This window comes from Branchiostoma lanceolatum, chromosome 5 (genome assembly GCF_035083965.1).
Source record: "Branchiostoma lanceolatum isolate klBraLanc5 chromosome 5, klBraLanc5.hap2, whole genome shotgun sequence".
In the NCBI taxonomy this organism is placed as follows: Eukaryota; Metazoa; Chordata; class Leptocardii; order Amphioxiformes; family Branchiostomatidae; genus Branchiostoma; species Branchiostoma lanceolatum.
The window spans coordinates 9,061,223-9,086,198 of NC_089726.1; the positions used below are offsets into that span (position 1 = coordinate 9,061,223).

Sequence of the window (24,976 nt, forward strand, 5' to 3'; positions counted from 1 at the left end):
CCATCCTGGCACCTTTCCTAGATCGTTGTTTTTCTCAGTCCAAAAGTACATGCCAAGTCAGCAAGTTCACAGATGCCAAGTCAGCTTGCTTCAGACCAGTTAAACAACAACAGAGCAAAGTCAATTCCAAAAACATCACATCACGCCAACATCCAAACTCAGCAATATCTTGTTTACCGGCGGGTATAAATGCCGTTCTCTCCAACGACCGATCCTCAGTGGCTCCAGCTGTCTCACCAGTTGCAGCACGAAAATGAACAAGCTTCTACTCTTACTCCTGGGCCTCTGCCTAGCCCGTAAGTATGTTTTATCATGTTCATATCCATATGTGTCTTATTCTATGTCTCTTTTAAAAGTGTTATACATCTATGAATATGTTACAAGAATAATCAGTTGTAGACGTAGAAGGTTTACATCTGCTAGAATGAATGTTGATACGCCTGCAGTAATCATCATGACATACATGTACATGCACCGTGAGTATCGACTGTAACGTTACCTTAAATTGGCCATCGTCAAGATCGTCGTAGTTGCAGATATCGGTGGTTTGGTACAATTTACTACGAAAGGGGACTCTCATTTGACGGTGCTCTTTGATGTTGATGAACCAAGAAATGACGAGTACAACTTTTAAAGCATTATCTTTTCCTGACATCATTTGTACTGAGTCGCTGAAAAATGTTTGTTTCCCAAAACCTGGAAACGTTCCAACCGGGGACATTGGCCATGTACATGTATTACTCCACCCTACGGCTACGTAACCTCTGAATGCGCATGAAGACGAACGTGTACTGCTTTGGCATAAGAGTCGAGTAAACATTGAGAGTGACATTTTTACCTGATGCTTTTGTTACAGAGGCAAGCCTGCGGACAGAAGATGTGTCTGGTGAGTACGCATATGTATCATGCATGAACTTTTCCGTCGATTTAATACAAGCGCACATACAAATCGGTGCCTATTTGACACGTTTAAAGTTTGCAGCTAGGAGATCTTGTCCTCTTATAGATTAACAGATAAATACAGAATTAGGGTAAATTGGCTATCCTCATTAACGTTGAGACCTTGAAATAAGAGTTCCTACATGGTGCATCGTGTTACATGCGTGATATGGTACCTCGTACTTGGACATGGTATTTGGCCATCTACCAACAACAGTCCCAGCATAGTTATGTGCTCGACTCCGGAAGCTGTCATCAGACACACGCTATACATTCCCGACCTATGACCGGATGGTCACCAAAGATGCATTGCTGGGATGAGTTTCAACAGCGTATATTCTATCATATCATGCCAGAAGTCAATAGCACCACAAGTACGTTTGATATTGTTTGTCGTAGTAGCAAAATATCATTGTGCTTTTCTTCCATCCAACTACGTTGAAAAGTCTACTACTTTTTCATAAGTTTTAATTGTATCCAATTGTATTCTTTTCTGTACAACTTGTTCCAGACACACTCCATTTCACCTGTTCTTTGATAGAAGCCGTAGAACGTATACATTAATGCACGTGATTGGAGCCATACAATGTTATATTCATACATGTGCTTTACCAACCAGCAACCATTTTTGTACAGAAATGAGATACTATTGTCCTCTCAAATTGCAAAGTGGGTGTTTCGACAGCAATTTACCACTCCGTTCTTCTTTCTCGCTATTTTGTATGACAACTCACGCTTTAGACACTGATCCTACACCCTTTGGACTGATTTTCAATTACGAAGACCTTTATATATATATATGCTTCTTCTGCATATTTCTTTTCGAAGTGTACGACGAAAGCCAGGAATACCTGCACCGTTATGAGGGAGAGATCAAGTCGGGGATCCCTCACTCATCGGACCGCTTCTCCGGCATGAAGATCCAGTCCGACGTTCGACTGCAGTTCCAAACCCCAAAAGATGTCCTGATGCGCCTTGAGAACATCGACCTCTGGACCCTTCGAGGAGAGCTGGAGACACCGGAGGAACGAGAGATCAAGAACATCGAGAAGGCCTCATCAGACTTCTTCCAAGACCAGCTGTACAAGGATGCGTTCAAGCAAGATCTCTTCGCAAGCTCTAGGGAATCTTGGTGGAAGTCATCCAGTGAGGAAGCAGATTCTGATGAAGAAGTCTCCACTACAGAAAACGCTGATATGGGGCAAGAACAATTCACTCACTTCACCAGCGAGAAAATGTCAGAGCAAGAAATGGCCGAGTTCCGCAAGCAGCTCGTAAAGGTCATCAAGTTCCGATACGAGATCGGGAAGGTGTGGGACCTGGAAGCATCGGAAGACGAGCCCCAATGGTCTGTGAATATCAAGAGGGGCATCTTGAACCTTTTGCAGGTAAGACTTGCTTAGCCAACCCCATTTGTCCAAATTTCTGCACAGCAGTGCTTTTTGACTTCTACCTGAACGAGCACTCAAACTCAAACAAAGTGTATTTACCCTTCCTGCATGCGAACTTTGCCTTTGAAAATTGTTTACCACGTAGACAGTTCTTTGCTATAGAATTTAGAGTGCAAAAGAAGAATGACTTGTTCAGGAGACAAATACACACTCTAAATTTGGCGGTCATTGTGTTTTACAGCTGAAAATGAACCCCCTGAAATCCGAGCTCCTTGATAGAGACGACAACGATGAAGTACCAAACAGGTCTTTCGACAAATCGACGGGGAGGGTTTTCCGCATTATGGAGAAGGGCGTGAGTGGTGAGTGCGAGACTCTCTACAACATCCGGGACACCTTGGCAGGGGAAAACGCTCGTGAGGTCACCAAGATTAAGGACTTCAAGAACTGCGTGGAGAGACCCGAGTATTCACACTCTCTACACTCTGCATTCATTCCCAATCACCAGGTTTGTCTTTAGATTATATTAGTGCTCTCTGTTGCGATTTGATACAGGAGCATTTTTGTGCAAATCTTACTTATTACATATACTATCCGTTCTACAAACGTCGTCGTGTCCTACATTGTCTGGCTATCAACTAAGATATTGTTCGTTCGCATTGCGATTTATACACTTTGTACTGCTGTGTCAAAATAAGATTTGGCGATATCTAGCGATGAGCTGTGGTTTATGGCAAAAGGCAGCAGACAGGCACATGGAAGACAAAGTTCACACAATATCTTAATAAACGTGACTACCTCGTATCATAAAAGGCATGACCCTGTTTCCAATGTAGGAGGACCCGAAGAAAATACTCCAGTCTACAGTCGCTACACGCGTGGGAGTACTGGTGGACGGCCTGCACCCGGACAGGTTCACTATTAAAACAGTGGAGTCCTGCGGACAACACGTCTTCCAACCGCACTCCAGCCATGGAAGCAATGTGGTCACGTATTCCAGGTACGTTCATTGATACCTTATGAAACGAAGCATGGGCTGTCCCTGTAGCTCAACTGGTAGCAGCCTCACAGTTGAGCTCCTGGCTCCGTTTTGTTGGTAACTAGACTGGAATACCCCGGTTCAAATCCTAGGAAGGGCATCTTATTTGGGGCCGCATCGGTCTTTCGGAAGGGATCTAAAACGGGGGTCCGTGTTCGAAGAGGTACCATGAGCACGTTTAAGGGGACTAGCAACCCCTCTCTATAAAATATACCCTACTAAACAGCGAAGAAACTTGCTGCCCTATGTGAGGTGAGATCCTAGGCACAAAGTACTACAACAACAATGGAACAAAGCATAGCAGGATACTATAATTACTATTTCCCCTGCTACTCAAATCCATCAAACTTTACACGCGTAGTCATACCGAAACAGTATCACCTACATCGGGTAACAAAATGGCCGATGTTTTCTGCAATGTTTTCCCACAGACAGAACCTGAAGTTGGTCGAGTTCAAAGAATTGACTACACTGATGCCGGCACCGACAAAGCTACAGAACAAAGGAGATCTGAAGTATGTCTTTGAACAAGAAGACCAGGACCGTCTTAACGGACAAGAGAAAACCGAGCTGACAAGCGCAAGGAAGGAGATGGTGAGAAAAAGCACTTTGATTGTGTGTACGTCTATCTAAATACCTTTCCACTAAAGGCTGCGCCCTCGCTGTGACCACTGAGCGACCACAGATTTGACCTATTTCTCAAAGAATTCAATAGATGAAGAACGATTTCTTTTTCACGTTTTGTGTGTTTTGTTGCCTTTTAAATCATAACCTAACATCTTGCATCAGATTTCAATTATGGAATGAACTATGACGCAAATCTAATTTTGGTCGCTGTACGGTCGCTCAGTAATCACCGTCTAGTGCAATGGGGTCCTTATGATCGAGCACCCCCACCATTGCACTATGTATTTACGTGCATATTATCGAATCACGCCCCCGGTTCGTATTTTACATGTTTATATGATTCACGAGCGCATATCCATTATTGAACAAAGACTTTCAATTCCAATGACTATCTTCCACCAAGCTCTAGTCACACGAAATGTATATTTCAGGGCATGACTATAACTGTAAAACATTATTTTGCAGATTCAGCGTATTTCTCGCGACCTGTCTGTTGAGATGCGAGGTGCTATCACTCCGGAGTCCCCACGGAAGTTCATGGAGCTGGTGCGGGAACTCAGGAATCTCAACGAACACCAGCTCCTAGAGGTTCTTGAAGACTACCAACTGGATGTACCAAACAAGGTTTGTAAGTGTGTGTGAGTGAGTGGATCCGGCCTAAATGGGGTATGGAATTTCTCGAGCAGCCTTCGTAAGCCCTGCTTCTACTATTGAGTGAGTGAGTGAGTGAGTGAGTGAGTGAGTGAGTGAGTGAGTGAGTGAGTGAGTGAGTGAGTGAGTCCTCATTCTCAAGAAGCGGAGCTTGTCTCAAGTTTCTGACTTACAGATAAAAGATACTGCCCCTATCCGAAGAAGTTTAAACATTAATGCCTAGAAGTGGTCTCTCGGCATTGCACGCAGCAATCTCATTAAAAAAAGTTGATGAATTCCTATCATGATCAAATTCGAAGGGCAAAACGGAAACGTCTAACAATAGATAAGGGCAATAGATAAATTAAAACCATCGAAAAAATGAAGACTTACTAACGTTGACAATTAAGAGAAATATAGACATGCTCTCACCACAGCCCATACTTCCATTCCGTTTAGGGTTTAGAGCACACAACCGAAGAGGAGGCTGCGAAGAAACAAACACGTCAGATCATCATCGACGCTCTCTCCTTGGCGGGAACGAAGGACAGCCTCAAAGCTGTGCAGAAGCTCGTTGACACAGAGAAAGTCTCCGACAATGAATGCGAACAGCTATTGTCTGGAATAGCCCTATCCATTGAGCCTTGCTCAACTTCAACAGACACAATGCTGGTAAGTCTAGACGGAAATGGTAACAAGTATGTCTGAAAATTGCGTTCTCTCACACATGGTTTGAACCTACTTTCAACATGCACATTAAGGTACGTTATAGTATCATGAAATTACATCTATTTTTTCAGGATATTGCCAAATCCAAACGGTCGAGGAACAGTCCAAAGATACAAAAGTCAGCCTGGCTTGCATTCGGTACCATGGTCAGTGGCTTGGTGCGGGAACAAAAGGAAGGTCAACTGGAAAAGAAGCTACCAAATGACGAGGAACAGACCACGCAACTAATGCAGAAGTACTCTCAGGTACATTTACCTTTAAACGCCTTTGTGTCATGACATCACTAACGACACATACACCTTCCGATTGTACCATGCATACTTCGCAAAACGTCGATGAAGGTTTGACACCCAGGTAATAAGATACGCAGGGTAACAGTTACCCAAGCAACTGCATACAATGTGGAAATGGTCAGACATTTCTGACAGCATCCGCTGTCTTTCGTCAGTGACTAAAGAAGTTATCTGGTTTTAACCAAAATTCTGAATTGATATGTTAATGCAGTGAATACAATTTTTAGATGGTGCAATAGAAGACGAATTCAATACAAGGTTCAGAATTTTTATCACAAATCTTATCGAATTTCAGAACCTGTTGATGTGCATCGAACGAGAGAAGTCAGACGACGAGAAGCTGACGTGCCTGAAGGCTATCGGTAACGCGGGCCTTGAGAGCACGGTAGACAGGCTGGAGGAGATCATCTCAGGCAAGGACTCAGACGCCACCTCATTGGAGCTCCGAGTACAGGCCATCTACGCCCTGCGTCGTGTCGTAAAGAAGCACAAGATCCACAACATCCTCTATCATGTTTACAACAACCCGGAGAGAGACTCAGAGGAGAGGATTGCTGCTGCGTCTTTGTTGATAGATCCGGACGTGAAGCCCACATCGTCTTTTCTTCAGCTGGTCGCTCAGAGCACACAAAGAGAAACATCCAACCAGGTACAAATAGTAGTTTGCCGCACATGTTGCCTGAATACTAATAGATTGTCCATATCAATATCTTTATAAAATTGAATACCTTTTTGGATTTATCTTTTTAAGCGAATTATGTGGTCATGTTTTCAAAGATTATGGATCACTAGGTTGTAAAATGCCAACAAAATAGTTTGCGTTATAAACTTTTTAAACTTTTTAAATGTTGATCCTTCCCTTCACTGGTACTACTTGCTTTGTTTTATGTATAAGATGTTTAATATTGTTTGCCTTAGGTTGGCCAATTTGTCTACCAATACCTGAGGAAGATATCTGAGAGTCGGCTGCCTAAGGACAACGGCATAAGAACGGCTTACACGTTGGCTCTGCGTCTGGCCAAGCCTTTCAACAGAGGGCTTCAGTACTCTCAGAGCAAACAGTTCCAGACATTTGACGGTAAATATCACACGAAATCCTTTCTTTTGTATGCAGTTTTGTAAGTCTTGTAAAGATAATCGTCTTGCAATAAAGTGCAATAAAGTACTTCCTAAAAAAACATAAAGGTCCATACATAGTTATAACCACAAATGGTATATTCAGAACACTCCAAAAGTCCTCAGCTACCCGTCTTTGCCACCCTAATTATTGACAACAACTCTACGTGTTTTTTATCAGATAAAATGAAAGCAGGTGCATCGCTGGACCTTGACATCATTGGCAACAAGAGGTCAGTCTGGCCAAGATTCGCCAAAGCCAACGTAGAACTCCATGCACTGGGCTACCACATGGACCTGTTGGAAGCCGGTGTCCGTTTGGATTGGAAGGCCTTCAGCCGATCTTGGAATCACTGTATGGCAAGAAATCCGAAGAGAAGAACATCTTCGACTATCTGAAGAAGAAGAGCAAGGATCGCGGTCGTGAGGACAACGCATTGGACACTCAACAACTGAAACTTATGAACAAGATGAATCAGAAGGTAAGGAATTATCAATGATAAAAGGTGAATGAGCTTTAGCCAAGCTATATCCTTTTGCTTGCACCCTATACGTCTTTACTTTACGCACAATCTGCTAGCATGTATCTTTGGTTTATTAAAGAATCCAAAATCAATCAAACAATCAATCGCTTACATGTATTGAATAAATCTAATTGAATTTCCTATGACCGTTTAGCTACCTATCGAGACCCGCCGTCCAGAGGAACCGCGTGGACACAGCTACATCAAGTTTTACGGAAATGAGATTCGCTTCGACCAGCTAAAGAAAGAGGACATCCAGCACATGATGGAGCAAGGAAACCTGCCAGTGGCTTACATAGCCGAACAGCTGAGAAAGGGTGTAAACCTTCAGTTGAGGAAAGCTACAAAGGTGGTAGAGGCTTCTCGAAAGATCCCGACTGAGCTGGGTGTTCCGCTGTCCCTGGACGTGAACTCCGCCCTGCTGATGAAGTCTGACGTCAGCAGCAAGATGGAGGTCCGTCCTCGACTCCTCAGACAGGACCACTCGGAACAGGAGGTCCAGACGGTCAAACTTGAGATCGACAGTAACCACTCGTGAGTTGACGTACTTAGTAGGGAGAGTAAGGTTTACACTTTGAGAAGTGTTTGCAATTATTAGAAATGATGACACAAAGTACATATTATGTCATATCATATCATATCACATTATATCATTAATCTCAGCCAAGAAGCAGTTTGATGCATCCATCATGTTCTCGTGAAGCTTAAGTGAAGGACATAGTTTACCTGTAATTGTAATCTTTTCAGGGCTGTCCTACAAGTTGTTGGGAAGATGAGTGTGGATTGCCGTGTTGTTCAGTCCGGCGTGGCTATAAACGCCCTCGTGAACACCACCTTCCCCGTGTCCGGAAAGCTGTCGCTAGACCTGGAGAACAAGAAGTACAGGTTGAACATCAAAGCACCTGATCAGGAGAAAGAGCTCTTCACTCTGAAATCCACCCCGTACGTTTACACAGAGCAGAAGAAGATCGACCCTACAGCAGACGGGAAGAGCGCACTTTCCGTTATCCGTACCATGAACATCCTTGGCAAGAAGATTCAGCAATGGCCAACCCAGGTAGGAAGAAAGAAAAATGTTGGAAGGAAAATAAATTCGCCATGATGACAGAGTATCTACTCGACATTAAGTTTCACCATCTCAGTCATCGTCTCTTGCTGGCCATGCTTTAGATGTACTAGAAAAGCAAATATCTCGCAAACTATCCGAAGTCATGTCACCATGTCACATGAAAATAATTGGCGTCACTTTTGTAATATGATTTTGTCGCAAAAAAGGGAAAAAAACAATTTGCGGAATATCAGAGGTCCTGTCACTATATGTACTTTATCAAACTTTTGTATGCCTGTACTTGGCCCGACAGGGTATAAATGTATGATAAAGGCCATCATTCATTCAATATCAAGGATTGAGTAGAATAGATAAGATTGAAGCTACAAGAATGACTATTTTTGTCTATTTCTTTTGTCTATCTCATAGGTGCACACTACCTTCGGACGGGAGGAGTTGGGTTTCGAGTTTACACTAGACAGCAAAATGATTTCTCTACTGAACAAGGAAAAGATGTCCCCTATTCAACCCCTGACAGGCCCGATTGAGTTCAAGTTGACCGCGAAACCCGGCCTGTACCCGCCCACCGAGGCTGACATCGAGCTGCGTCAGCCGACTGAAGAGTCGATCAGCCACCTCGGCCCATTAGAACGCCTGGTGTAGAACCAGCAGAGGGAGCTGACTAATGAGTTCCGACTAGAGATAGACATCCTCGCCAAGAATCAGCAACATCCACGAACCATGAACATCAAGATTCATTCGTATGACAATCAAGTAAGCGCAATGTAGAATCTATATACAAGTATAAGGAAATCATGTGTTGCTGTTCACCCTGTAGCGCATAGTGGCACATAGGCCAGAATCTTTCCTTGCTGTTATTGTTAGAGAGGGGTTGCTTGGCCTTCCCTTTAGCGTGCACAATGCACCTCCTCGAATACGGGACCCACATTCTACGTCCCTTCCGGAAGACGGGTGCAGCCCAAACCAAGATGTCCTGTCTCAGGATCGAACCGGGGTCTTCCAGTTAGAAACTGATTGGAACTAGGAGCTCAACTGTGAGGCTGATAGCAGTTGAGCTACAGGGACTAGATATCCCTTTAAGGGGAACTACAAAGATGCATAGTAAACACACATACGACTCTTCTCAGTGTCGATGGTCAGTTGTTGAGGAAATAAATGGAGATTTTCGGGTCTTTAACCAATCTTAGTTTAGTAAACTGCAAAACAACAATACATACCCCATGAGATTAAGATGCAATCAACAGCCCACATTGGTCAAAATGTCAGGTTAGACGCCTGTGCCTATTTCATCTTACTTTCCTCAAATACTCATTTTCATTACAATCTTGTAGATGACTGAAGACGACCTTACCAGTGACCCCAAGGAAGTCAGAGTCTCCCCACGTTTCCCTCAGCGAAGTTCTGAGGAGATGGAACAAGAGGTTTCCTCAGAGACATCTAAGAAAATGAAGATGCTGACCAACAAAGTCTTGTGTAAAACCGTCGCAGTTCAGATAGAGCGTTCACCAATCCCAACAAAAGAGTCAGAAGATGTAAGTACTTACAATATGGCTGCCAACAGCTTTACTACACCTCAAGAGGGCAAAGCAATTTTTTGGCTTGTTTGAATGTGTGTCTGTCCTTGTGTCCTTTACGCGATTTCCAACAATACAAAATGCGGCGTTGCCATAAATCATCGTTGCTGCCGCTTTGGGCTGAGGAACCACAAGTTAGTATGGGTAAGGTAGTGAAGTCTGCATTCCTAATTGCCTTGTTCACAGTGTGCTGAATAAGCCGTGCATATGACGATGAGACAATAACTAATGCATTTATTTGGAGGTTTTCGTTATACACATGTCTTGACAACACAATCATTGTGTGTTTTTTTCACAATTTTTTTTCAGTTCAAAGGTTGCCTGAACATGGAGTTTGAGTATCCCATGATGCCAGAGTGGCGCCTCATCCAGGACAGGAAGATGAAGGCACTGATTGATGCTAAATGGGGACGAGACTGCTCTGGGAACGACAAGATGCTGAAAGTCAACGTAAGTGTGAAGTACACAGTGAGGACCGTCCATGTCCGCATTGACATTGGACGTCTGATATTTCAAAAGGCAAGACAAGAAGTTGTTATCTTATGGATGAAACAACAATAACGGGGTCGTGTGGCGCAACGGCAGGGTGTTTGGCCCAGAACCCAGTGGTCCCGGGTTCAAATGCCCTGACGCCACCGATGTTATGTCTTTGGGAAAGGGACTTAACACGACTTTCCTCACTCCACCCAGGTGTAAAAATGGGTATATTTCTCTATACGTGGCACTGTTTAAATGAGTTATAAAAACTTGAGTGCAGTGCCACGTCGTCCTTGTCTGTACTGTCCAAAAGTGACCAAAAAAATGATACTACCCAACAGTCGAGCGACGTTCAAAGAGAAACATCTGTGTAGAGTTTAAGGTTAAGAGTATTATTTCAATCAACCTTTAGTCTGTAGGAATAATTCAGACAATTGACCTAATACCTACATTGAATGAGTCAATTCTTGACGGAAACGTTTTTCAATCGCAGGCCAAATGGCAGAAATCTGAAGAGCAGCGTCGCCAGGAACGCTGTCAAGAGCAACAGCACATTTCAGATGTCGACAGCAGTGGACAGGACAGTAACGAAGAACTGGTGACAACATGCGGAGACCTGAAAACACATAAAAAATGGAGTCATTTCAAGTATGTGTTAGGGTGCTGTTTATATTTGATACTCTTTATTTGGTAATTTGCTGACCTGAAATTCTGTAATATCAAAAGTTATCTAAAACTGTATCTATACTGAAATTTTACAGGGAGTGCCTGAAATACCGTCGCAATGGTCGGATGTACTCTCCTACCTGCCGGTTGGCAGTTGAAGACCGGAGCCTTCTTCGCCAGCTTGATATCGACATTATGCACCTTAACGTGAGTTACTCCCCAACTCCTACTTTATTGTAACCACTCTTGGAAATGGAACCAAACGTTGAGAGGGATAAAAGTGTATCTAGCACAGACATCTAGATCTTTTACGACAGTGAATGTCACGATATGACATTACAGTGCACGTTGATAGTGACTCACTCTTAGAGGCCCGTATTGTAGGAAAACTGAAATGTGCCCCATAACATTTGAACATTTCCATCTACAATAATTTTTTAAACATGTTTGTGTCATGCTATCATATTTCTATGGTCACCACATGATGTGTTGAACTTGTCCGGTATACCGGATCAAAACAACCATTCATTTGTACTTTGTGAATATCGCTAGGTAATGCGATGAATTAGGTTCAACTTATTATGCGAAAATAAATGACCAAAATGTTGGATTTTTAATGGAATCTACAATAGGTGCCTTCAATTCTCAAACTTTCTCTTTACAACAGCTTCCCAGCTGGATGGAAGAGCTTTCTACCTCCCTCAAGAGATACATCTACTTCACGTTCTTCGACCGATTGAGCATTGACGACATCGACGTTCGCAACGAAGAGAACAAGGTACGCGTCCAGGTGGTCACCAGCAAGGGCCAGGACGTCATGAACGTTTCCATCCACACTCCCGACGAGGACGCACAGATCAGCCACATCCCCATCGAGCAACCCAAGATCAAGGTCGATTTCTCGAAGATTCTGAAGATGGACGTACCTTTGAAGTTGGACTGGCCCCTTGGCTTCCCTCTGCGCTTTCCCTCGACGAAGAAGAGCTTGAAGCAGCAATACTTGGAAGTGATTTTCGGCAGCAACCAGCCAGGTATGAGTAAACAATAGTCTGGCACATGGTTTTAATGACTGACAATTAAAGACTACTTTACGTACAGACCTATGGCGCACAGAAAGACCCTACATGTCGTCTGTGAGATTCATATTCATTTATTCTTCACACCATGTGCAATATCTTTGTTCCAAAGCAACCGTGTATATCGATTTTACCGATCGACTTGCGCTACGAAGATGGATGTGGCTGCTTTGCTTTGAAATAAACTCCAGGCAAATAACATCACTGGGCAAACAAATGTTTTCATATTCAAGATATATCTAGTAACAAGATCCAAGATAACAAGATCCAAGATAACAAGATTTGTACATAACCAAGTGTTTTATTCACACAGACGTTTCGGTGGCCGTCTGTCAGCTTCCTCAGGGCAAATATGACTGGTTCACTGTGCACTGCAGCTATAGGTGTCGCTGCTTACAGATGCCATGTGATGTTTACAATGCGGTCCCAAACGTAAAGGAGTGTTTTTTATGTGCATATTCTTATATTACATTCTTATTCATTCCCATTTTGCTCATCCTACAGCTTTTTGTAAGATCAGACCTAACGACAGAATCCAGACGTTTGACGGCGTCCAGTACAAATACAAGGTTGGGATGTGTGATCACGTGTTGGCGAAGGACAGCTCACCCGAGGAAAGTTTCCTGGTACTGGTGAGGAAGGAAGACGTGGAGCAGCCGGACAAGACATTCCAGGTAAAACATTCACTACGGGGAATCATTCCTACATTGACTTTGGAGAAGCGACAACTCTACCCTAAGACCACTACATTAAAAAAAAAAAACAATGAATCTAAAGAGACCTACTAATGTAGCATCAGTAATCCCCGAAATTTGCACACTTCAGATATCCAGGTGTTAAATACATTCTTGATCCCCGACAACCTGGTTGAATTATACATGAGACTTGACGGTGTTTTATCTCAATTATGCCAGGAAACAAATTTCATGATAGAACGAACTTTTATTTTGATAACAGGTGTTCTTGGATGGAAAAAAGATTGAACTGACCACGACGCAGAAATCACAGTCTGAAGAATGGACAAACAAAGAAGAACAGGTAAGTAGAGTGAGATTTACCTATCGCGTCAGAAAGTAATCCTTTCCAGATAGTAACTTGTCTTTCATACTATCTACCATTCACAAGACCATGATATCACAAACAAAGTCGTAATCCCACATCATATGTCAAAGTTGCTCTCTTATTTTTAACAGGTCCACGTTTTCATCGACGGGCGGCAGGTAGAGGTTAACCCACTCAAGGCCCGCCAGATCCTCAAAGACGAACACGACACAAACAGCCCGGTTCTGTTCAGCCTCTCTCGGTTCGGTGATAAGGTTATCCTGATGTCCCAACAGCACGGTCTGATCGTGGAAACTGACGGCCACTATGTCCAAGTTAAGGTATGTGTAGTTGAAAACATGCTTTAGTCGTAGTTCTTCATCTCCCACTCTCCCATTCCACTGGGGCGGCGACCTCGCTGCGACCGCGTTGCGACCGAGCGATTTGACAGAGCGCTCAACCAATTTCATATGTAGAAACGAATCTTTTCACGTTTTTTGTGTTTCATTGTCATTTCAATCATACACTCATACTTTTACATTTGGTACGATATTCAAACCATGAAGCCAATGGTTATACACACATCCAATTTAGGTCGCAGCTAGGATACAGCTCCAAGAATGGGGTATTAACCCACATTGATTTGAACCTGAGGATGGAAACGTGTTGTCTAGGGTGTCTTCACTTTCAAGAAATCGCAACAAACGCAAGTTTTTATCCATGGTATTCAATTTGTAGGTACATTGAGGACGAACTTTGTACCAGATTCCATCACCTCAGGTTATTCCACTCGTCTCTAAATAATGCAAGTCACAAACACCAAAAGATAACAAGACGATACCCCATTTTTCTAGGTTCCTAGCGCCTACCGTGGTAAGCTGTCTGGCCTGTGTGGTAACTTTGACGGCGAGCAGGACTCCGAGTATGAAGGGCCCAGCCAAGAGCTCTACCGGTCTCCCTCTGACTTTGGTCTCTCCTATCGGATCCCCAGCAAAGATTGCCAAGTAAATGGTATGTAATCTTAAGGTTTAAAATGTGTTTTCAACTGATATTTGTTAATGGCAACACATGCTTACCTCTACATGATAATATTTACATATTTTAATAATTCTGCAGTGATTATGAACCCTCATATCTTAGATTAATTCTTGGTACTGAGACGAATAATTGCCAGACTAAAACAATGAATATGGCGGTAAGGCTGTCTGAATATGACAGTTCAAATTATTTTTCCTACCGTAGGCGAAGTGCTCGTTAAGAAACTCTTTTAAAAAGAATTTGACGACACATATGTCATTCCAACTTGTAGACAAGAAGGGGCTGTCTGTGATGCGCAATGCCAGGATCACCCGTCTGAACGAGTTTAACAAGAAGGAGACGTGCTTCTCCAAGGTGCCCATCCCTCAGTGTCCGGAGGGTTACACCAAGACGGAGTCTGAACCTCGCGAGCTGGAGTTCCACTGTGTTCCCACCGAGCTGGAGAGTACCAAGAGGCTTATTGAGGTGTGTATAATACACGGAAAGATACCTAGATTATTAGATATTGTTGGATATTCTAAAAAAACATAAATCCATTCCATAATGAATGAATGAATGGATGAACTTTATTGCTCTGCAATCGTAAAAAGCACAATGTATGGCAAGAAAGATATATGCATAGTCAAGAAAGGTGGGGAGGGGGGCTGAGGCCAGTATGTGGGCAAGTCCTCCAACATGATCTATATCTTATGATCGGTATTGGTCCTAACCACCACGATGGGCTAAGGGCAAAGGAAATACTGATGAAATGGTGAAGTTTAGAATCAGCACCACCAAAAGCAGTTTATTTATTTTATCTATTGGTTCAGCATGTACATACCAGAGTTGCCCAACTAGCCGGAGCAGTTTATTTGTTGATCGATATCAGTTGCGTACATAGTACATGTGTTTTGGTTTTGTAATTCCAGATCTATCGGTTCAGTTTTTAAACTGATATGTACAATATGTTTTTGTAAGATCTTGTAACTGTACAACATTACGATCACGTGTTGCATAAAAAACACCAAGGACTACTTTTTCATTTCTACACAGGTTCACAAGACCAATCCCCTTGAGAAGATGGCATCCAAACGTACTGACCGCATCGCAGAAGTTGAAGCCGAGCTGGAATGCCAACAGTTATAATAGAAACTGACGCAAAATCTCTAAAAACTTTGCTTACTTATGCTGCTTTTAAGATGGACCTGTCCAGGAGACAGCTGAATGAAGCAAGAACGTTCAGTAGAAAAAGAAATTGATCATGTATTAATCAGGCAGTTATCGTAGAATGATTATCTAAATGACTGCGAACATTGATTGCAACAATAAAATGTGACCCTTAGACGAAGTGTGAGCGATTTTCGTTCAATCATTCTATGTACTCATTCTGTCCTTGGTGCTGATCGCAATCCACACACACGCACGCACGTACGTACACTCGCACACACACACACACACGCACACACACACACGCAGAGAGAGAGAGAGAGAGAGAGACAGGCAAACAAGAGCGGATCTGTCCTTGGTGATGAACACCGTCCGCAAGCACATACACTAAGTTAACGTGACTATCAAATCACACTATTCAGCATCTTCTATCTTGCTGACGAGAAATTTTCAACATTTCACTCTAAAAGTGGCTGCAAATCAGAATTGTGTTTATTCAACATGAGAGTTACAACCTGGAAAACCTTGATTGACACTATCAATGGATCGTATAGACAAGTCAAATGTTACAGATGCGTGGCAAGTTTGTAAACCTAACAGCCCCCTGTGTGCTCTGACTTTGGTTTGGTGAGAGATTATGAAACTGGTACCGTAGAAACGTCACAGGTATTTCTAGCCGAGACCTTCTGGCACGTATCTACAATAAGTTCAGAAGCAGATGCTGCATCTTTGTTGGACCGTCTATCGATTCAAATGGCACGACAGAAAATGTCAGATATCAGAGTTCAATAAAGGCAAACCTTAATAATTGTCGTGGGGTCAAAGTCTTGGCACGCATAAGACTGCCATCTTCAAATACGAGCCACCATCGTCATCGGAATTATCACACAAGACGTACTCGTCCCCCCAGTCGATCTATAAACAAATACACTGTACGTACATATACTACCCCTCCCCCCCCCCCCCTGCAGCCGATTCATAAACTGATACACTGTACATGTAAAACTTCTGACTACGTGATCTGCATCATGCAGCTGTAGGCAACCGAGCCCACCACTAACGCTCCAACCACGACCATCGTGACTTCAGGGCTAGGGTACAGATCCCATGTGGTGTCAATGGAAGCGTCCGTTCCGGGCGTCAACTCGGCCATCTTAGCGGCGAGAGGGTCGTTGGAAGCTGAGGTCTCATCAGGTGGCACCATGTCCATCTCAGCAGCCGCATCCGGGTTCTTGACGTCGCTGTTTGCTGCGCGTGTGATGTTGGAACCGTCCGTTTCGGGCGTCAACTCGGCGGGAGGGGCGTTGGAAGCTGAGGGCTCATCCTCATCAGGTGCCACCATGTCCATCTTAGCGGCCGTATCAATGGTCTTGACGTCACTGTTTGCTGCGCGTGTGATGTTGGAACCGTCAGTTTCGGGCGTCAACTCGGTCATCTTAGCGGCGTGAGTTGCGTTGGAAGCTGAGGTCTCATCAGGTGGCGCCATGTCCTTGGATCGATCCAGCTTGTCGTCTTCTGTAGGGGCGGTTGGCACTTGAGTGTGGCGGCGACCCTCATCAATATTTGTTGTTTCCATGTTGGAGATGACCTTATCCACCATATATGGCACGCGAGTACTGTTGCAGTGGTTATCATCCGGCTTCAAGTCCGAATTCATGACGCCATGTCGCTCGTCCTCCTTCAAAGCTGATCGCACCTTCGTCTCCGGGCTCTTCACTGACGACTTCAGCTCATTCTCGCGGTGGGGAACATCAGTGTACACGCCAACACGCCGCCTCCTACGAACTCGAGCGTTGTGCGCGTGGTTCTCACCGGATATGAGGAAGTCCCACGCCTCGAAGCCATCATCTTGGTCGGTAGACATCTGCGTGTGAGGGCGATCGGCACTCACGTGTATCTCATCAAGAAGATACTTTTCTATGGTCTTGAAGAGGGACGTCTCCATCTCGCCATCGAGTATGGCCACGCGGTGGCAAGCTCGGAGGACATCTTTAAAGAGGTCGGTCGGGGTCATGCTGTCGGGAAGGGGATGAGCTTGAGTGTTGTCTTCAGCGAATACTAGCTGCACTCTAGCCCTCTCGCTGAGGTTGTGGCGGGGGGTCCCGATGGGGCCGTAGTCATCTCCCCAGGCTCTGTACGGAAGGTTGGCAGCCTGCTCTACCGCGATAGACACGACGACCGTCTGAAATAAAAGCATCCGTTTTTATTGTAATACAGTTTGGACTTTGTGTTTGCCCACATGTTGGCCTTAATAATAGGACTTGGATCGTGATCCTATGACTTGGTCTACATCATTTTCTATTAGATATCATCCGAACTGTCCGGTTATTTATACTGCATTAGTTGAATAGAATATTACGCTAACTAGTAGGAGCCAGAAAGCATACAAACCAAACTCGCCTCGTCTGACTTGTACGCAACGTTACAGTTAAAACGTCGGACTTCAGAAGTCTAACAGAAAATAACTTATTATTTGCCTTGTATTGAAAATTACATGCCCCTTGGCAGCCGTATATTATTTGAACGCTGAATTACGAGGTAGTTTACAGTCGATAAAAGGATTGCAATTGCAAGTTGTCATCGTTTTGTAAGCGACACACTAAAACACAGTATCGATATGATTCAGCAATGAAAACCCTAATAAAACAATCTGATTCAAATATAATTTTTCAAACAGTACTACATACATGTAACATTAACTATCATGACGTCAATCATAAAGATTGTGTTGGCAAGTTTAAATAAGTTCTAGGGGTTCCGATACTAAATAGTTTAAAGTTTCTAAAGTGGAAACTCACCGTCGCCATGGCCCAAAGAAACATCACCGTGATGACGGTAGACTTGAACATCCCTAACCGCCGTCGTCCATCGGACTTGTCAAAGGCCGTAAAGGCGGGGGCTGTCGCAACGCGAGACCGCCGATTCCTGTGGCGACCGCGTCGTACGCGTCTCGACATACTGTATTTGTCACAAGTTTGAGCTAAGCAACGTAATGAACGTATACTAGTAGCAGCTCAATATTACACGTCTGTCTCTCAGAACAGACAGTCGTAACTGTAAACAAACCACATCGAACGCCGTCGCTAGTCTAGAACACAATTGTACAAGGAGTTTGCAGTTCCAGAACAACTTTTCATTTCCCTGCAAAAGACGGGGAAGATACCATATGTAAAGGTGGTAAACGCTGTGTACTGCTAAAAATGTATGCAAATATATCACTATTGTTCAACAGATATCGTACATTTGATCCTGCTTCAATGCTTCAGTATTAGTAAGTGATCGACAGCTTACAAAGTTTCGTGAACACTTCTATATCAGGGTCAGCAAGCCCCATGTTAGCACTTTGCTGATTATCGCACGAGGGCGCTTCAGTACTGCAACTGAGATAATCACCTTGTTTCCAAGAGACCAGGAAGCTTTGACGTCAGAGCAGGACGGCGGCAAGTTGGGAGGCGAGGACAGTTTTCTTCATGAAATAACGGATGGATACGCAAATCTTGATCGCCAGTGACAGTAACGTGTAGTGTGCTATAGTGCAGAACGATCTCGACACAATCAGGTAAGATCAAAGGTAACCTGAACACTTTCTAGTACTCGCAAGTGCCAATCTGTGTATTCTTGTAAGAAATAAAGATGGCGGCCAATGAAAACTTTTCTTGGCAGGAGTTTATACAACTTGGATCTTGTGTTTGCGCGCCGGTTACTGCAGGACTGGTGCTGTTACAAGTTTCTATTCAGTACTAGAAACATGGTGGAATAAATAGATTTCAGGTTAGAACTGGAATTCTACTGTTTGGCCACGAATAAAGGTCAGCGAAATCTCGTGTTTCGATGGCAGCTTATTTTTGTGCAACGACAACATCTTCAAGTCTTGAAGTGTCCCAGTGGTGTATTAAAGAAGAGAGGAAATCGTGGAGTATTGTGTAGCGTAATTATAATTAAAAGTATTGTTTTTGGCTTGGTCTTGGTCTGTTCCTTTGTGTCTTTCTCACTGCACAGCCTTTTAAAGTTTAAGGCTTAATTATCTTCGCCGAGTACTTGTACTCGGAGAAGATTATGTTTTCGGTTGAAAAATCTGTTGGGTGGGTCTGAATGTATGTCAGGAGCATAACTCAAGAAAGGTTCAATGAATCTTTATGATTTTCGGCAGGTGTGTAGTGGTTGTGCAAAGGAAGGTCAAGTTTGAAAATGGTTCACCTTGCGTTTTTCAACAGTACTGCAGCGGACTTTGCATTTTTGTGTGTTTGTATGTAGGCAAAAAAAGTGACGGAAACGTTGATGGATCTTCATGATTTTTTGCAAGTGTGTAGATGTTGTAGAAACGGAGGTCAAGTTCAAAAATGGTTCCCCTTGTATTTTCCGTCGGTACTGCAGCGGGCTTTGTGTGGATGTGTATTTGTATGTCGCCAGCATAACTCGAGAAGCTGTTGATGGATCTGTATGATATCTAGTGGATGGGTAGGGTTTACAGAAAGGAAGGTCAAGTTCGATAATGAGCCTTCTAGCGGGCACCTAAGGTACTGCAACAGAGCCTCAAAATTTGGAGGCATATTTTCTGAAAGTGCTATGGTCATGATTTTTGTGTGGTAGATAGTTCATGCCACAGAAAGTTAGTTCTGTAAATTTGGGCTCCCTAGCGGCTTGTTAAGAACTGCGGTGGGTGTTTTTGTTTTGACATTCGGACATGAATAACTTGAGAAGGGGTCGACAGATCGTCGCGATATTTGGTATTTACAGAGCTCAGATGGTGCTTTACATAATCAATTACTAATTATGCAAATCAGGAGCTAATTTACATAATTAGAAAGGAAAGTTTGTTAACCCACTGAATTTCATAATCGGACATGGGACTGTCAGGTCAGGTAACCAGATGGCCTTGCATAAACGTACATGTAGGTCAAATAAATAAACTATCCTCCAAGCAGAGGTGTGGGTCCTGCTGGTTTTTAACACGTTCAGTTTAGGCATTTTTGTTCACCATGATTGGCGACATAATGAAAAGGGGACAAAATAGAAAGCCTGACAAAAACACCTAAAAACACGTCAAAAACCAGCCAGACCCACTCCTCTGCTTGGAGAGTACACTGTACCAAAACTGCACCACTGCTAGGTGCGGAAAAGTCACAATCATGTACATGTACTATCTCTTTCAAAATGTGTATGATATGGAATAAAGATTTATTCTATTCATATATATTAATTGTACCATTTCATCATCACTTTCAACTTACAACACTGCAATATCGAACCTTTGTGGCCCATATAATATCTACATACTCATATTTTTTTATGACCAGTTATAACATATATCAGCACACTCTACACATATACTAGTCCTGTACCACCAAATGATTTTTAACCCCATCTAGACTGGACTCATTCGCCCCATCATAACTTCCAAATGGTATGGTGCATGATCAAATTTGCACGTAAATATCAATCACTCTCCATAATAAGCCTTGATTATTTGGCGAAGATAATGTGTTCGTGGAACTCTAGTTATAATATATTATGATATGGGTGATCATACCATGTACCAAGCTGTGCTGAGCTGACTTGACTGCATGAAGGGGGTGAAGTCTGCCATTTCCAATTTCCTTGTTCATTTGATATACAACTCCTTCGATCCTTCTAGTTCTGGGTCTATTCGCAAGTTTTGCTTTCTCTTCTTAGTCAAACTCAATGATAACCAAGCCAAAAATAGTTACTCAATGATAACCATTCATTGTTTATATCTGCTTGTCCTTAACATTGGAATCTTCTTCATTATAAGTTCATATTGCAGTTTGCTCCTGAGTCTGACTGATCATCATCTTGGTTTAGTTCTGAACTAGATCGAGATTTGATGTGCTCGTGGACCAAAAACTGAAGGCAATTGATTGATCAATCGATTATCTGATTGATAGATTCAAGAAGACATTAAGACAGGCTAACACTTCAACTTGCTGACTAAACTAATTATGATCATTCTTTTTGTGAAAGAGTTGTCTGTTCGTCTTAATTGACATCATCATCAATGTTCACTGGGTCTTATAGCAACAAAGAAAGTTTAAAGTTTTTGCAAATCTGTGCACAGTGTAGGTCCTCCTCCCATACTGCACCATGGGTAATCGGGCATCTGAGCCAGCGGTTGGTCAGAGGTCACCTGACGACGACGCGAAGAGCCCAGAACTGATCGAGGGAATGGCTCGAGTCATGACCACGGCCAAAGAACGACGGACCGCGAATCGGAACGTCTACACAAGGGAAGAGCAGGAAGAAGAAGAGGAAGAATACAACTATACGGTAATTATCATCATCATCATCATCAGTGATCATATCATCTAGTACTGGAGATGGGAGAATAATATCATAGAATGGACAGGCATGGCACTAAGTGAAACGCTAAGAAAAACAGAGAACTGACAAGGGTTCAGGAGAAAACTTATTAAGTTGTCAGATCTTCTGTGGTGCCCCAACGGTCAAGTAGTTAGACTAAGGGATAGATGAGATGAGATATGAGTATTGGAGTTGAGTGGTGTAGTTAACTTTTCTTTCAGAACTTTTCTTATCAGATTCTTTTTCCTTGATGATCATTGTGTCAATTCTGTTATGATAGTGTCTATATTGAACTGATGTGTTCAAAATCTAGAAGTCTTTAGCTGAACCCTGTGCTGCTGTGATGAGAATGCTGCCCCAATCAGCATCATCATCATCCACATGTTTTCCCAACCGTGACTGTATCTAATCTGTATGTATAAAAGTTGTGACTTATCTGTATTCCTCCTCATCCCAGTTCATGACTGATGTGGATTTTCTGATCCATGCAGCCTCTTTGATCCAGGGAGTGTTCCTGTTATCCTCTCTGTCTATTGCTGTAGCCCCCCTCCTAGCCTATTACACAGTTATTTTTGGCTTCTTTCCAAGCAGAAGCTAGATGGGAGTCATAACATTGGACATTTGCGATCGTCTTCTAACTTGCCCTGTTTTCTGACAGCTTGGGAATGAATGAATGAAGTACAAACAAACAAACAAACAAAGAAAGAAACAAATGAATGAATTCTTTATCTAAACCGAATGGCTGTAAGAAAATGGGGTAAGTCAGAAAGGTCACAATGATCATCTGCTTGTAGAGTAATTTGTTTTAAAGATTGTGATGAAATTTTTTTCATAGAGTGCTTGTTGTTTTGTGTCACCCCAGGAGAGTGCAGTGATCCTGACCCAGCTGTTTAAAAAGATGGACCCTGCTGTGATGAAGAGTATCGGGGACGTCATGGGCGAACTGAAGGTGTCAATCAAGTACAAGTCCGACCAATCGCTGCTACTGGTGAAGGTGGTCGGGGCGCGGGACCTGTCGCCAAAGGACCTACGGGGAAAAGCTGCCAATGCCTTTGTCCAGGTTTGTATGCTATTGAGCTTTTTACCTTTGTCAAGATTAATGTTTTAGGGTGTGTGTGTTTGTGAACAGCATAATTATAACTTTGAAGAATCAGGGATGGATCTTTATGATATTTAGTTTGTTGGTAGGGGTTGGCAAAAGGAAGAAACTAGTATATGTATTACATTTTGGGCCCCTAGCGGCTTTCTACATGGTTGAGGACCTATAAGGACCTATGAGGAAAAGTTGCCAATGCATTTGTACAGGTTTGTATACTAAGGACATTTCGGGAGATTATGTTGCAATCCGTCTATGATGCAAGTTGATGGAGATGCTGCTTACTACATGTAGATATGTTGTAATAAATGGTGAATAAAAACAGGACAAGTAGCTATTTGCAGCCTCAGGAAAAAAAGAAAGTCTATTCACAAATGTCGGGTCATTTTCATACATTAAAGTTAGAGAGAGTAAAATAGACGGCAACACATTGCCTTTCTTGGACAAGTTGTCTGGTTGCAGTCCTATTTGTAACAGCTAGGGGGCATGGTTGAGCTTCCTCTGTCTACTTGCAGGTCCTTTTCTGAAAAAAAATACCATGTCCACAATACCAGTTCTTATTTTTAATAACTTTTCCTTCCAGTAGTTTCTTTTCTTCAAAGATCTTCAGGTGGACCAAGTTTCTGATCCAGCCAGTACATGTGTCAAACACACCAATATTGTGAACAAATGTGAAAAAAAAAAAAAACTTTAAATAGAATGTGCTTGTTTTCTGACCTTTCTGTTTAAAACTTTTTTGTTCCAACATTTTCAGGTGGACCAAGTTCCAGATCCAGCCGGAACAGGTGTCAAACACACAAATGTGGAGAAGAAGAGAAAACAAATGTTAGCTGCACAAAAAGAATGTAATTTTTTTCAAACTTCATGTTTGTTTTTTCAGGTGGACCTAGTTCCAGATCCGGCTGGTACAGGCGTCAAACACACCAACGTGGTCAGGAAGTCGCTGAATCCGACGTTCAACGAGATTTTCGCGTTCCCGGTAGAGGCGGGTCGCCTACCGGAGACCAAGCTTAGGCTGACGGTGTGGAACCACGACTCGCTGGGCGGCGGGGACTTCATGGGGGAGAGGATCGTGGAGCTGCGCGACGTGGAACCCAACCAGGTCCTCACCAACTGGTACCCCCTACAGGAAGAGGTGGGTATTACAGATTTTAACCATTAGTACACTGATATATACATTGTGGGGATGTCCCAATAGCTCAACTGGTAGAAGCCTTATAGTTAAGCTCCTGGTTCCAATTAGTTTGTTACTGGGAGACCCCGGTTCAATCCTGGGTCAAGACATCTCGGTTGGGGCTGCACCAGTCTTTCCTAAGGGACGTAAAATGATGGTACTGTGTGTGAGGAAGTGACTCGATCACGCTAAAGGGGAAGGGCTAGCAGCCCCTCCCTATAGAAATATACCCAGCTACTAGGAAACTTGCTGCCCTACATTGTATGTGCCACTGAACAGACAAGTTGTCTAAATATCACAAATTAACTTCGCTAGCTGAATGTCTACCCCAACAGGAAGAAGACGCTGATGTCCAGTTTGTAGGTTCACAGTGAACCACACATCACCTTGCAAAGGACCCATTACCACCCCTTGACTTTGTCAAGTCAGCAAAGTACCAGGGCTGCCTCAATGTTGTTGATTTTTATTGTTGAATTTGTCATTTTAAGCTGATGAAAAAAATATTTTCATCAGTTTCATTCAGTGTCATGAAGTTCAAATTTTATTGGGGCAGATGGGGTGAATATCTTTTGCATCCCAACAAGCAATTTCCCACACCGGAGGGATGGGTCCTGGAGACAGCCCTGCAAAGTACACAAACACACAGACAGACAAACCAAAAATACAGAAATCATTCGCAATCCTGCACAGGACTAGATACAATCAAAGGAAGCAAAGCTACACATTTTATCACCAATGAAGACCATAAACTGTGGCTGAACTTCGCTACGATCTGTAACCTTTTGTCGCGCTACGTGATCTGGGATGTAATCCTTCCGAGCGGAAGGTACCGTTGGCCGCGCACTAAGCGGTGCGGGCGCAGCACCAAAAGCAATTAACAGTTCTGGAGGCATCTGGAGCCAAAACTCTCCGGGAGAGAAACTTATATTCTTTATGAACCTTTAGATGTTTGTTTGTGTTGTTTGTATACACTTGCAGCCATAGGTAGCTGTTGATTTTATTGTTCCTGGAGT

The 24,976-nt window shown here is 43.2% G+C and overlaps 4 protein-coding genes across 9 annotated transcripts in view; 3 read left to right on the top strand and 1 right to left on the bottom strand.

Moving 5' to 3' along the window:
- Window positions 1-99: 99 nt before the first annotated feature.
- LOC136434877 (vitellogenin-like) lies at window positions 100-7,556 on the top strand. Its single transcript, XM_066427968.1, has 13 exons — window positions 100-296; window positions 857-886; window positions 1,768-2,327; window positions 2,572-2,838; window positions 3,167-3,330; window positions 3,801-3,963; window positions 4,462-4,620; window positions 5,086-5,298; window positions 5,427-5,600; window positions 5,944-6,297; window positions 6,567-6,726; window positions 6,946-7,246; window positions 7,443-7,556. Exons 1-12 carry the CDS (start codon window positions 254-256, stop codon window positions 7,161-7,163), a joined length of 2,505 nt encoding a protein of 834 aa, XP_066284065.1. The 5' UTR covers window positions 100-253; the 3' UTR covers window positions 7,164-7,246; window positions 7,443-7,556.
- A 1,413-nt stretch (window positions 7,557-8,969) lies between these two features.
- On the top strand, window positions 8,970-15,556 carry LOC136434878 (vitellogenin-like). Its single transcript, XM_066427971.1, has 12 exons — window positions 8,970-9,110; window positions 9,689-9,889; window positions 10,241-10,381; window positions 10,902-11,056; window positions 11,170-11,281; window positions 11,742-12,105; window positions 12,655-12,824; window positions 13,108-13,188; window positions 13,344-13,532; window positions 14,046-14,202; window positions 14,501-14,694; window positions 15,262-15,556. Exons 1-12 carry the CDS (start codon window positions 9,078-9,080, stop codon window positions 15,352-15,354), a joined length of 1,890 nt encoding a protein of 629 aa, XP_066284068.1. The 5' UTR covers window positions 8,970-9,077; the 3' UTR covers window positions 15,355-15,556.
- Window positions 15,557-16,387: 831 nt separating this feature from the next.
- Window positions 16,388-18,449, bottom strand: LOC136435207 (uncharacterized). The gene is made up of 2 exons (XM_066428495.1): window positions 18,174-18,449; window positions 16,388-17,557 (listed from the first exon to the last, which is right to left on the bottom strand). Exons 1-2 carry the CDS (start codon window positions 18,330-18,332, stop codon window positions 16,388-16,390), a joined length of 1,329 nt encoding a protein of 442 aa, XP_066284592.1. The 5' UTR covers window positions 18,333-18,449.
- A 313-nt stretch (window positions 18,450-18,762) lies between these two features.
- Window positions 18,763-24,976, top strand: part of LOC136434884 (synaptotagmin-9-like) — a 156,786-nt gene continuing 150,572 nt past the window's right edge. For 3 of the 6 annotated variants that reach the window (XM_066427980.1, XM_066427983.1, XM_066427985.1), the window contains exons 1-4: window positions 18,763-18,934; window positions 21,452-21,660; window positions 22,556-22,753; window positions 23,670-23,924. In XM_066427980.1, the coding sequence (XP_066284077.1) occupies window positions 21,478-21,660; window positions 22,556-22,753; window positions 23,670-23,924 (636 nt within the window). In that variant the 5' untranslated portion in view covers window positions 18,763-18,934; window positions 21,452-21,477. Of the gene's footprint in view, window positions 18,947-21,451; window positions 21,661-22,555; window positions 22,754-23,669; window positions 23,925-24,976 lie in introns of all 6 variants that reach the window. The other 3 variants (XM_066427982.1, XM_066427981.1, XM_066427984.1) reach the window with 3 other exon arrangements.

Excerpts from the sequence above, each read along its gene's own strand:
- LOC136434877 (XM_066427968.1), top strand. The coding sequence starts at position 254 with ATGAACAAGCTTCTACTCTTACTCCTGGGCCTCTGCCTAGCCC. Across the intron at positions 2,839-3,166 it reads CATTCATTCCCAATCACCAG|GAGGACCCGAAGAAAATACT; the intron begins GTTTGTCTTTAG and ends TTTCCAATGTAG. Across the intron at positions 3,331-3,800 it reads AATGTGGTCACGTATTCCAG|ACAGAACCTGAAGTTGGTCG; the intron begins GTACGTTCATTG and ends GTTTTCCCACAG.
- LOC136434878 (XM_066427971.1), top strand. The coding sequence starts at position 9,078 with ATGAACATCAAGATTCATTCGTATGACAATCAA. Across the intron at positions 10,382-10,901 it reads ACAAGATGCTGAAAGTCAAC|GCCAAATGGCAGAAATCTGA; the intron begins GTAAGTGTGAAG and ends TTTCAATCGCAG. Across the intron at positions 11,282-11,741 it reads TCGACATTATGCACCTTAAC|CTTCCCAGCTGGATGGAAGA; the intron begins GTGAGTTACTCC and ends TCTTTACAACAG.
- LOC136435207 (XM_066428495.1), bottom strand. The coding sequence starts at position 18,332 with ATGTCGAGACGCGTACGACGCGGTCGCCACAGGAATCGGCGGTCTCGC. Across the intron at positions 17,558-18,173 it reads TTCTTTGGGCCATGGCGACG|ACGGTCGTCGTGTCTATCGC; the intron begins GTGAGTTTCCAC and ends CTTTTATTTCAG.